The sequence below is a fragment of the Tympanuchus pallidicinctus genome, unplaced genomic scaffold (genome assembly GCF_026119805.1).
Source record: "Tympanuchus pallidicinctus isolate F22 unplaced genomic scaffold, pur_lepc_1.0 scaffold8, whole genome shotgun sequence".
Taxonomy (NCBI): domain Eukaryota; kingdom Metazoa; phylum Chordata; class Aves; order Galliformes; family Phasianidae; genus Tympanuchus; species Tympanuchus pallidicinctus.
Window position 1 is genome coordinate 3,552,924 of NW_026294802.1, and position 12,588 is coordinate 3,565,511.

Consider the following 12,588-nt stretch of genomic DNA (forward strand, 5'->3'; position numbering starts at 1 on the left):
AGGCCTGTCTGTGCTCACTTGCTTATCATCTCTAGCCTCTCAGAGCCTTCTTCCAACTGCGCGTAAGAGAAATGGGGATAATGCCCAGCTGGGAACACCTCCAGCCACCAGGGATGACCTGCCCTCCATAGCTGGCTTAAACTATGCATTTTACTCCCTCCACTGCTTCTACTGAAGAGCTGCTGGTGAGGGGACATCCGTCATTGTGAGGCACTGTGATGAAGAGACATGATTTTGGGCAGATCAGGAAGAAACACCTTTGGAGAAGGCTGTACTCCTCCAGGGTCATCTTCATTCCCATCCCAATCTGCATCCTGAAGGAGGGTGAGGCATGAGAGTCTCCCCTCCTATATATCCTTTTTTTGCTCATTTTCTATTCTTTTTCTCTGCAGATCCTGACATCTTGAATGGTGTTTACATGTCAGAAGCCTTGAACCCTGTCTTTGTGGAGAACTTTGAAAGGGATCCTACGCTGACCTGGCAGTACTTTGGCAGTTCTACAGGGTTCTTCAGGCTCTACCCAGGTAAGAGCACAGCCATTAGCCCAAGTCATCCTGTGGAGCAGAGCAGGATGGAGCAGAGCTGTGTGAGAGCCCAGGATGGGGATAGCATGTCCTCATGAAGGACAAGGTGTGGTGAACCAAAAGTCTCACTGCTACCTTAGGCAGAAGGAATAGCATCCATAGCGGGCATAAAGCCTTATTTCTTTCCCGGATTGGCCCCCAGGTGTGCTGCACTTAAAGCCCCAGAGAAGCCTGTTTGTAGGACTGTGCCTTGGACAGGCTGCCCTACAAAGAAGCTTACTGGACTGGGTGTAATCTTTTCACTTCCATGCTGTTTTTAGCTGCAGTCACAGTGCCACAGCCCTTTTTCATGCTCAAGGCCACACATGCCCAAAACAGTTGCTCAGCCTGACTTATCTGATCACCAGTTCTGAGCATTGTGTAAGGTCACAGCACTAGAGGGAGGGCCCACGCACACTTGGGGGAGGCTGGGAGACCCTCCACAGCTGCAACGTGACCTGGTGGCCTCTGTGAGATGTCTGTGTGCCCTTGCTCTATGACCTGTCTGCCAAGTGTTATGGAAGGGAACAGAGGGATTGCTGAGCATAGCCTCCAGCAGGGAACATAGGACACATTGCTCTCCTTGCAGCTGCTGCCTTATGCTCTTGATGAGAAAAAAAAATGTGGAGAACTACATCATAATGTTTAAAGTAAGTGCAACTGCTCCTCAAATTTTACCAGACTACAAGGAGACACCAGCCAACACCTAACTATATTCATTAATAAAATTTTAATAGTTTTCTGGGAACTGCTGAAGACAACAGAGCTCTGCTAGTGCTTTGGATACACTGACAGGGAGTCCATGCCTGTTTGTGTACATGCTGATTGCTCCCTTTGCTGCTCCCCTCAGGAATAAAGTGGCTACCAGATGAGAATGGGGTCATCTCCTTTGACTGCAGGAATCGTGGCTGGTAAGCATTGTGGAGAAAGGTGGTTCTCCCCTCTTCCTCTTTTTCACAGTGACACCTGAGGAGCTGCTGAGCAGCAGTCACTGTGCCATGCTGTTCATGAAGGAGAAGGGTACATAACTAGAGGCTTGACACTAGACAGTGCCAACTTTCCATAGGGGATCTGACCTGTGCCATGTAGAAAGTACCACATGTGCTTCCTTCTTAAACCTGCAGCTAGAGGAATGGGACTGTTTACACAGAAAGGCAGGCATTCGCTCAGTTTGTTCAGCACAGCTAACTGGCATAAGTGTAGTATAGTAGCAGTTGTCACTCTTGCTGAAACCTGGACATATGTCTGCAGCTGTCCCAACTCTTGTCTATGTGTGAAGAGGTTGGAGCCACTGGGAGAGGCAGGTGGGTAGCAAGAGCCCTGCTGTTGAACAGCTGGACCCTGTGGGATAGCCATACTCACAGTGCATGTCATGCTGTGGCTCACATCACCCAGATGCATATGACCAGAAATCCTCGCTCCACTCTTTCATAGTTTCTTGTATTCCTCTTTTTACCAAGGTACATCCAAGCAGCCACCTCTCCCAAGGACATTGTCATCATTGTGGATGTCAGTGGAAGCATGAAGGGCCTGCGGATGACCATTGCCAAACACACCATTGTCACCATTCTAGATACTCTTGGGGAAAATGACTTTGTCAATATCATTGCAGTAAGTATGTCTTTGGTCGGGATGCACTGGTGCTACTCGCTCCCTTTTCAAGACCCTGGCCATGATAAGAATGGTCTGATTACCCAGAGAGAACCAGCACCAATGAACACAAAAGGAATTTTTTTCCATGATTCACAGTGAGACTGGGGGATTCTGAGTCAGGTTAGAGACAAATGACTGCTCACCTTTTCATTCTCAAAGCTAATTCAAGCACTGCCTCTTTCACCAGGCTTTCTATACGAGTCTGCCAAGGCACAATCACCAAGATATAACATCTACTTTTCATGGCAGCTTTCCCATTGTGTAACATGGTTAGAAACTCCAGTGGTGACAGCTCTGTCTTTATATGGATGAACGGAGGGAGGGATGAATAGTGTTGGCAGATAAAAGGAAGGAAATTGTTAAAAAAAATGTGAATATAATCTACTCTTAAAAAAAATAATAATCACAGAAAGGTCAGGTGATGTTACACCTACACTAAGAGCCTTCTGGTTCAGATATATTACAGCCTGACCTAAGGTCCCATTGATAAGCTGAGCATTGGTAACCATCAGTAATTACCACCTTAGTCCATTACAAATATACTCATCTGAACCTTAAAGGGAAGGGTTTATAATGGCATCTCCTTTCTCACATAAATATCAGGCTGGAAGCAGACACTGCACTAATAATTGTAATTCAGTGGATGTGGGGTAACTTAATATATCATTATTTAGCTGAGTATCAGAGACATTGACTGCTGGGCTATAAAACCATTGACAAGGTTCATCTTATGACTGGGGCTCGAAGTCTACAGAAGTCAAAAAATATGTGCAAATACTATAAACAATTGTAAGAAGGGGCACAAGCTTGTAGAGCATGGAGATCTCTAGAGAGTCTGAGTGGGAAAAAAATTATTGTATATGTGGATATGCCCAAATGTAATACAGCAAACCCTATAATTAACAAATTATTTAAACATACATGGGTTTTTTCAAAATTGTATTTTTCCTTGATTACTGCAAACAATTTGAAAGGGAAACATTTATAAAATGTGTTAATGATTAATAATGCTTTTCAGCCTTCACCCAGGACATTGCACCAACTTTCTTCTCATTTTATCTTTGCAGTACAATGATTATGTTCATTTTATTGAACCCTGTTTTAAGGGTATCCTGGTCCAAGCAGACAGAGACAACAGAGAGGTAAGTACCAGGCTTCCACTAATGCTATCTAGACAAGGCAGCGATAAGTGATAAGTGCATGGAGTTAAGATGCTTCAACATGAAACTCTAAGAGCAAGAAACAGTTATCTCCTAGAAGCATGTAGGTCTGTATTTCAGAAGCAAGCACCAGCTCAGTGGTGTGTACTGGCTCTGGTTCAACTTTGCATAAAGGTACCATGACACTGGGTTAATTTGTTGCTAAATGGCAGCAACCACTTCACATCATTCATCAACTTTCTCTCCAAATTTCTTTCCCAGCCTAGCTCTGGGCTGCAGAGTATGCCCTCAGAGGGTGACATCTCCTTGCAGCGTTTCCCAGCGGACCCTCATTTCTTTTGGAGCTTGTCCATTTTGTGGAGAGCACTCTCTGAGGGTTTTGTCTCAACCAGATCAAAGCCAGCTTGAATGCTTGTTTTCTTCTTCTTTATTCTGTTGCTCTCACATGCACAGGAATGTCTGTTGGTGTTGTTGTCATTTTTCCTGAAGGAGTGGATAGACGAAAGTCTAATTTCTAATTTTTATTTTTTTTTTCCCCCTTTTGGGATGTTTCATGATCCACTGGGACTTCACAGGGCTGTGCTCTGTAATGCAATGGCTCTGCTAACAGCACAGCCGCTTCTCCACCTTCATCCATGGCGGTGTGACACTGCGCTGCCAGTGATGAAAAAAGGGTGGGAGTCCACGAGTATGGACTCTCCAGGTCTCCCTTTCTTCCCTCCTCCAAGGATGAGCCTACCTGCCGCTCATCACTACTTTTCTGGGTTCTTGACAGCATTTCAAGCAGCTGGTGGACGAACTGCAGGCAAAAGGAGTGGGAACGGTGAACAAGGCCTTGACAGAGTCCTTCAAAATCCTGAGGGAGGTAAGAGGCTCTGTGCTGATGCTCACACAGGGCACGTGTATCCCTGCTCTCTCCTTTGTATCTGATGTAGCATATTTACCATGATGCTATGGGGAGAGTTGATATGGGTTGTGCAAACTATTCTGATGGGTTCCGAATTTGTGACAAGAGTGACCAGGTGTAGGTTTGTGTGTAATGCTGCTAACCTGCCCAGGATGGCAGTTGAGTGCCCAGGGGAGCAGTCCTTGTGGGTATGTAGACCCCGCAGATGGGGGGACATCTCCTCACTTGGCCCCACTGAATCATCCCCTCCTCCTCCTCATTGCTGTGTTGCACTGGCTCATCACAGGCCAGGAGGATTTTGGCTGTGATAAGATTCATAAATAATTCATTGCCTTATGTGAACATTTGTGATTTCTGCTTGGAGGTAAATGTGTGACTGAATTCCATTCCTTAAGAAATATTAACAAAAAAAGGCTGCTGGATACCACCTCCTCCTCACTACTTTGTCTGTAGTGAGTTAGGTGGAAAAAATTCCATGCCCTTGGTGCTGGCAAAATATATGTAGCAGTATGATGCCAGTGGTCCAAATAAGGATGCTGATGTTAAAGGTTGTAACAGAAATGTTGGCATCCTGGGAAAGATACTCCACTCTTACTCATTTTGCAGACTGTAAGTTTAAGCTCATTGACTATACAGTGACCATGTTCCTAATTTATGCTGGTGCGATCAGAGCTGAATCAACCAGTGGTGGTGACTGAACTGACTTGGCAGCCGTAACTAAAGCTTGATGAACCTAATGGCAACCTGAGAAGACTAGTTTAGCATCATCACTGATGTAATTTGACATCTTTTGCAGAAGATAATTGCTTAGATGACCATGGAAACAGTAATGATACAAACCTAGAACAATTACGTGCACTAGATGTCTGTTAGATTTACCTAAATGTATCCTCATATTTTATGGCAAAATAGATTTTATCTTCATAACAAAAGACCTAGAGCATATGTAGGCTTGAGCAGTATAAATAAGAATACTTAAACCGTTGTTCCCCCAGAATAAAACTGGTTTCTTAAAGTCTAACATGTCACTGGTTATGTACAATGACAACAGATTGAAGATGCTTAACGCAGTTCAGCTGCAGGCCCTCTCAACCAGCACAGCTTTGCAGGGTTCGGTGGAAAAGAATGGAGCACAGCCCTGAAGACAACCTCCTTGTCCCAGCTGACACAGCAGGCGGCTCTGCCAGGCATATGATCTCTCTCACGAGAGATTAGACTGCACACCTTCTCCCTCATTGGACAGGCAATCCCCAAGTCTGCAGAAGGACGTCCCCTGCAAGCATATCTGTGCTTTAAGGACTTTGAAATCTCTCAAGGCTTTAATAGATCCCAGTCAGTCACAGGGGAGGAAAGGGGTCTGCATCACCTTGTCCTGAAACAAACCTGTGGTGCTGCTGCCATGGTCATGCAGATAAGGCACGCAACGGCAGGGCTGGAGTGCAGCCTGGGTGGAAGCAGCCACCCCACCTCCATCAGACAAAATTCACATTCTCAGCATGTAATCATAACTGTTCCTCACAGATTGTCTGTCCTGTTATTGTTCACAGCAGCATACGCAAGAGAATGAAAGATGCTACATCACACTGATGAAATGGGCTTCGCTGATTACAATAGACAACCAGTAATAATATCTATAATGAAAGTGACTGCAAAATTTCCCCGGTAATTTTCCTCAGCCCAATTGCTTTTAGAATTAATAGCCTGGCAGAGATGTATTTTGGGTGAGCTACGAGTGGCAGAGGGGGGTGAAGGAGAGTACAGTGTCTCACCGCCCTTGTTTCCCTCTGTGATGCCCTGGGAGAAGCAGGGCATATTTTAATCTCAAACGCAATCCGCACAGCAGCTCCAGGAGCACAGTTAGCCACAGCTTCCCCTGCCTCTGCCATGCTCCATAAGCCACTTACACTCTCTGTTTCAATTTAGCCACACACCACGGAGTTTCACTGAAATATGCATCACAGGGGAACCGATTGGGGTTAAGCATGGAATTCAGAAAGCGCTTTCAAATTCTCAAGTGTCAAGCACAGTCTTCTGAGTTCCTTTCTGGCTTATCAAGTTCGAGTCTATCTCACTGCTGCCTTCTCTCCTCCCACTTGCTGGGCACACCTCCTCGCTCTTTTCCATCAGTTGTGTACATCTCAGTTTGGCCTCTCTGCCCCCTGTGGAGCAGAGTGCTCCCAGCACTGCCGAGTGCTGCAGCCGAGAGCTATCGAGGGCTAAGCGGAGCATAATAATTATTTTCCTTGTCTTACACTCCACAGCCCTCTCTTAACACAACGAAAGACAACAGTTACCTTTCTTCAGATGCTGTCACATTGTTAATTCATAGGCAGCTGATCTGCCTCCGCAGTGTTCCTCTCCAGCCAATGTTCAGCCTCCTCTTCCGCACTGGAGCCTCCGATTATTCTTCCCAGTGTAAATAAATTGTAAATATATTTTTATATTTGTATAGTCATGCCATATATATGTATGTACACACATATCTATGCAAATACACTCCCCCAAATCCTAGGGGCATCATACATAACTTCATATATTCATTACAGTCAACCTCTTAGGATAAGGCAGTGCAAAATCTGGGGCTCTTTTGGGTTCCTCCTTTCTCAGGGCCCTCTATGTAAGTAGGCATTTTGAAAGCTGATCCCATGGAGGAAAAGGGAGCCTGGGTTTTGCTCTCTGAGGCCACCACAGAACAAACTCTGCTCCTAACACCAAGCTGTTTTAATGGCACCCTGACTCACTGCTGCACTCAGAAGTGACAGAAATTGTGAGATTAATTATGACTAGCTCATTCCCAAATGGCTATAGGTAAAAAAGAAAAAGAAAAAAGAAAAAGTGAAACTGGTAACAAATTGGCCTTTGATGAAATATGAATATCTGAGAACTACTTGTCATGGAGAGAGTAAACCTGTCTGATGTAAGAAATTGAAAGAGTTTGCAGCCTCTTACATCCCACCTAGCTGGGACTTTACCTCTGCATACTCATGGTAGGACTGTCACTATTTTTTCTAGCACTGGTGAAGATGCTTAAGGACAACTTACCCATCTTTCCTACGTAAAATGTACTTTCTGGCAGTTCCTTGTTGCCCTTTGGGATCTCAGTAAGGTCCCAGTCTGGTCTCAGCCCCCAGGGCAAGCAGTCCAGCAGCACGTTCTACAATTCTTATCCTTTCTGCTCAGCACAGATTATTTGAATGCTTTCAGTTTGCTTTTTCTTTAATCCAATCACTTTGTGACCCTCCCTGTAATTCTTTCTTTTCCTTCTTACCACTTCAGACTGTACCCAGCCACTACAGTACTGTTCTTTTGATGATAAAACATGGAGGCTATAAAGCATCTTTGTCTGATTATTTCTCTGCTGTTTTTGTTGTGGGCTTTTTTTTGTTTGGTTTGTTTTGTTTTACCATCTGCCAATGTACTCTGTACTCCCTTTCTTCTCACCAGAAAGTTTATAAATCTTTTCTTGATTCCACTCACATCTTTCTGGGCTTGGATTCTGCAGTATATTTTTCAGGATATGCAAAGCTCAGAATTTCCTGCTCGCCAGCCTCTGCAATTCTGCTTAAAGCCATCTCTTGTTTCTCCTTCAATGACTTTCTGTTTCCTTCCTTAGTGCTAACCTTCTGCCTGGGGGGGATTTGTCAATAAGTTTGAATGCCTCATAAATCTGAAGGCATGTCTGTGTGAATGTGGGGCAGACAGAGGTGGAGGGGGACACTCAGCCATTTGGCCAGATGGGTGCACCATTATTCTAGGGGTGCATATATCACTGAGCTTTGCTCATGTTCCCATTGCTTCACCATTGTTTTGACCAGGCTGAAACTGCAAAGTAAACAGCAATGAATAAATAAGTGAGCGTAAGACATCATGACCCTGAATGAATTAGATCATACCTGTTCCTCCTGGCAGCATGACCAAACTTATACAGGAGAATACATGGCCCCAACCCTCATTCACAGACCTCATCTCTAGCCCACACCCCTTCAGACATCTGTCTCTGGGCATCTTGCACCCCATCTCACCTTATTTCACACCCTTAAGTCTTCAGTCAGAGCAGGGAATTACGTTCAGAACTTTGTGTGAGTGTTTCTAGATCATTTGCTACAGCTGCAGCCAGCCACAAAAGGATCCAAACATCAGGGATTACCTCTTGTTCGTTTGTTTTCTAAATCTGTCTTTTTAATCTCTATTTCTGTGACAGTGATGATCTCATTTTCCCTGTTGAAAATATCATCTACTCCAGTAATTAGGAGATTGCTGGTTCTGATACAGCATCTAATTTCTTAGTATCTCAGTATTATGAAGTCTAAAGAAGCTAGAGAGGAGATGTCTGAAGTAGTTTGCTGACAACCTTAATAAAACATTAATGTAATAATTGCCCAAACAAAATACTTTGCAGATTGCAACGGTCTGAATAAGCTGCTTTTGTAATTACAAGGCTTGCATATCTGTGATACAGACCTTATTCTGATGTCTCCTACACCACCATAAGCCTGCACCTCAGTGATGAAAACTTACATTTGCCATTCTCTCTGGAACCCGTTGGTATCTGTCCTAGGAATAGCTCACCTGAGATTCCTTCTCATCTTCCTCATTTGGTGGTTTTATAGCACAATCCCACGTTGCTATCAGCTGCTTTTCCCTTTTCCTCCTTTGTACCAAAAGGCATCCTGTTCTTGCTGCTGTTCAGCACTACCAGGCTCTGCCTTGGGTCCCCTTGCCAAGCAGGAGACACTCCTGCTGTGACACTCCTGGGGCCTCCAGCTATCCTGCAGCTGGCACTCAAGGCTTTTCCATGGTACAAGGTGTAGAAACTTCCTGGACCATTGGAAACATCAGTGCTTGGGGACTCCACAGAGAAAGATATGCATATGACCACATTATCTCACTGTTTAGAATGAGAAGGAATGGTCTCATGTGGCACTTGGGGAGATTCAGGTTGGATGTTAGGAAACATTTTTTCTCAGAAGGAGGTGCTGCAGTGGCACAGGCTGCACGGGGAGGTTATGGTGTCACCATCCTTCACATTCAGTAACTGTGTGGATGTGGCACTGAGGGATGTGGGCAGTGGGCATGGTGGGGATGAGCTGATGGTTGGACTGGATGATCTTAGAGGTCTTTACTAACCCTAAGGATTCTGTGGTTCTCTTTTGTAATCATCTGTCCAGGTTCTGGTCAGTGATATAACATGATTATTAAGCAACAGAGAGGGATGGGACCATACATGTTGTTCTAACAGTGGTCACTCAGTAGATGTTGAATTCATGGTCAGTGAAGTAGAGTAACATTTATTTCAGTGATATTAAGAATGGTGTTGTAGAAGACAGGACCTCTAACATAAATGTAAGGAGACATTATGGTGATATTAACACCAACTCTGGTATTTTATACAGATGAATAACCATAGAGGTAATGGTGGGGTGGTGAACTGACTGGAGAAGTCTTGACTTTGACTAGTTTCTGGGTACTGATGGTCATGATGCCAATCTGCAGTAGTAGTGCCATTCATACTGGTAAAGATGCTTGCCTTTTGTTATAACAGCCTTGCCAAGCCAGAAGAGACTTGTGAATTGAAACCTGAAACACCTCACGAGTCCCAGTTCACACCCTGCACTCCAGTGTTTACTTTTATTTTATGCAATTAGTCTTGCCATTTCAAGTCTTTATTCCTAATTTATGTCTATTCTCTCCAGCTTAAAATTGCTGCTGTTTGATATAACCTCAGCCACCCTTCAAACAGCCTCCCATACTCTTTCTATCTCATGCCATTGCCTCATTAATTTTCTGTGCAGAGCTGTCATATTTTCCTCTTTCTGTACTTTTCACTCTACATACCAGCTTCTGCAGCCTTCTATGCTGATTAGACCTTTCCTTGGTCGGAGCACAGAAACAGAGCACTGACATTTGTACCAAAGTCCTAGCTACCTCTATATGCCTTGAGTATCACTTAAGCACAGATACTGGCCCTCTCTCATTACAGCACGTGGTCTCTCTATCTGATGCATTTGTGCTCTACTTCAGTGCTGATGGCAGCAGCCTTGTTTTTCCACGTGTTCCTGTTTCTCATTGCACTTTTTGGTAGATTGATGGATTTGCCTTGAAATAATGAGTCTGATTTCCCCTTCCTCTCACATTTTCTGCCATAAAAAGTGACAGTTATTGCTGTCAAATCAGAATGGCAGTGTTTATGGTCAGTCTACAGCCATTTAGTGTAAATGAATGTGACTGCACAAGCTGTAAAGCAGCAGTGAATGGCACCTTCCTCTGCAGTGCTTTTCTTCTTATTTTACTTCTGTAAAGCTTCCAGCAACCACATTAGGTAGTAAGTGCTGTAGAAATTAATATATATATACACATATGCAATATCAAAACAACGTCCTTTTGCAAGGAGAGATTTCTGCCCACAGGGTGAGATTTGCAAGAGAAAGACAGGATCTGGCCCTTGGTGAATAAAAACACTGCAGCAACATGGGAAGGGTCAGTGCTGCAATAACTAATCCTCTTCACTCTGCTTGCAGTTCAGAGATGCTGGCCAAGGAGGCTTGTGTAACCAAGCCATCATGCTGATCACAGACGGAGCAGTGGAGGATTATGAAGCTGTGTTTGAAAAGTACAACTGGCCAGATCGAAAGGTTTGTCTGGGAGAAGACAGATAGGGCAAAGAAAGGTGCTATCCAACCACGGTGGGAAGAAGATGATCCAAGGTGTTGGGCAGAGTGGGCAGAGCTGAGCATCCAAACACCTGCGTGCATCCCGCTGCTAAAACCAAGCAGCCAGGCTGGACTGTTTATAATTGGCCCTGTCTGGGAAAGCCTTGTTTGTTACCAGTCCATATGGTGGGCAGTGGAATGGCCCAGACAACCTCTCTCAGTACCTCCCAACCCTGCTTGCTTTGAAAGTGAAATAGACCAAGCTCATCCTAAACCCTCCAGATTTATTTGTTTACCTCATCCCAGCTAACAGCAATGCACAAAGGGAGAGAAGCAGCCTACCAGAGCTGTTAAAGCTGTTTATTTCAGGATTCACTCCTTTGTTGTTAGTCAAACACAGGATTCACTCCTTTGTTGTTAGTCAAACACAAGAAATGGTGAAGCTTCCTTTAAATGCTTACATGACCGGCTGTTCCCCAGGGTAAAGGATTCCTGTGAGCTATAAACCTCTCTGCATGTTGTTGCTGAGTGCCTAGCAGAGCTGCTATCTTAAAATCAAACAGAATTTGCAGTTCTGCCTTGTTATGCAGATGATCCTGGGTGATACTTGGCTTTCTGAGCTTATTGTAATTGGAAATGAAGTTCCAGCCCGGAAAATGTGAAACAAATGGAGCGAGAAGCTCCTGTTTCTGCATGAAGGCAGAGCTCTTGTCCTGCAACACAAACAAGCGCTCACTGCTGCGTGGCAGGGTGTCAAACCTTGACCTCTTGGCTTTGGTAGTGTGTGACAGCTTCTTTTAGGCTACCTTTTCTTTCTCTTTCCCAGGTCCGGGTTTTCACTTACCTCATTGGACGGGAGGTCACTTTTGCCCCCAATGTGAAATGGATCGCCTGCAACAACAAAGGTGCTGTGTGGTAATGGCTACCCAACTCCAACCACTCACCTCACATGTGGACCGTGACTGTAGGTCTCTGGACTCCCCCACTAGTTCCCCACACCAGCTCAGGGGCCCAGGAACTGTTGGGTGGAAGATGACCTGAGGAAAGAGCAGGCCCTGCTAGTCTGCATGGAGTATGCCCATGTCCAGCTAATGCAAGTCCTCAGTGCTGAGCCACCATGTTTTCTTGTCTCGGTGCCAAGGGACACTGTGAGCAAAATTCATGCCAGCTGTTGTCCACCTAAGTCTCTGTGCTTATTGTGTTCCAGCTGCTGGCTTTTGACAAGCTGTCTAAGCCTCTGTCAGTAAGCCTGACATCTTTTGACTCAGATGTAAAACAAGCATATTTTTTAAGGATTTTACAGCATTTTTCACAATGCCTGCAGGTTAACCCCTATATGCCAGCCAAATTCTTTGTGTGCCAGTGATTTCACTGAGGTACCAGGACAGCTTGCTAATTCTGCCCCAAAACCAATATTCTCTGTAGCCAGCATGAAATGGCATGAATGGGAAAGTTCATTCAAAGTAGATGAGTCATCCCTATCCATTTGAGTCCAGTTTAAAAGTCCAGTTAGACCAATCAGACATGGGAAAAGAAAGGAAAAAAAAAGTCTTGTCTGTTTGAGCTTGACTTGGCCCCAGTACATCTGGCAATGGCCAGCACCCTGCAGTGCTTGCTACGTCTGTACACTTTTTCAACAGATAAAGGAAAAAGAG

The 12,588-nt window shown here is 44.7% G+C and overlaps 1 protein-coding gene across 1 annotated transcript in view; it reads left to right on the forward strand.

The window, feature by feature from the left end:
* The window catches only part of CACNA2D4 (calcium voltage-gated channel auxiliary subunit alpha2delta 4), a 114,358-nt gene that overhangs the window by 16,724 nt on the left and 85,046 nt on the right, over nucleotides 1-12,588 (forward strand). Inside the window, exons 6-12 of the mRNA XM_052667894.1 lie at nucleotides 393-524; nucleotides 1,414-1,474; nucleotides 2,024-2,174; nucleotides 3,284-3,358; nucleotides 4,152-4,241; nucleotides 10,802-10,915; nucleotides 11,760-11,838. Coding sequence (XP_052523854.1) covers nucleotides 393-524; nucleotides 1,414-1,474; nucleotides 2,024-2,174; nucleotides 3,284-3,358; nucleotides 4,152-4,241; nucleotides 10,802-10,915; nucleotides 11,760-11,838 — 702 coding nt within the window. The remainder of the gene's footprint in view (nucleotides 1-392; nucleotides 525-1,413; nucleotides 1,475-2,023; nucleotides 2,175-3,283; nucleotides 3,359-4,151; nucleotides 4,242-10,801; nucleotides 10,916-11,759; nucleotides 11,839-12,588) is intronic.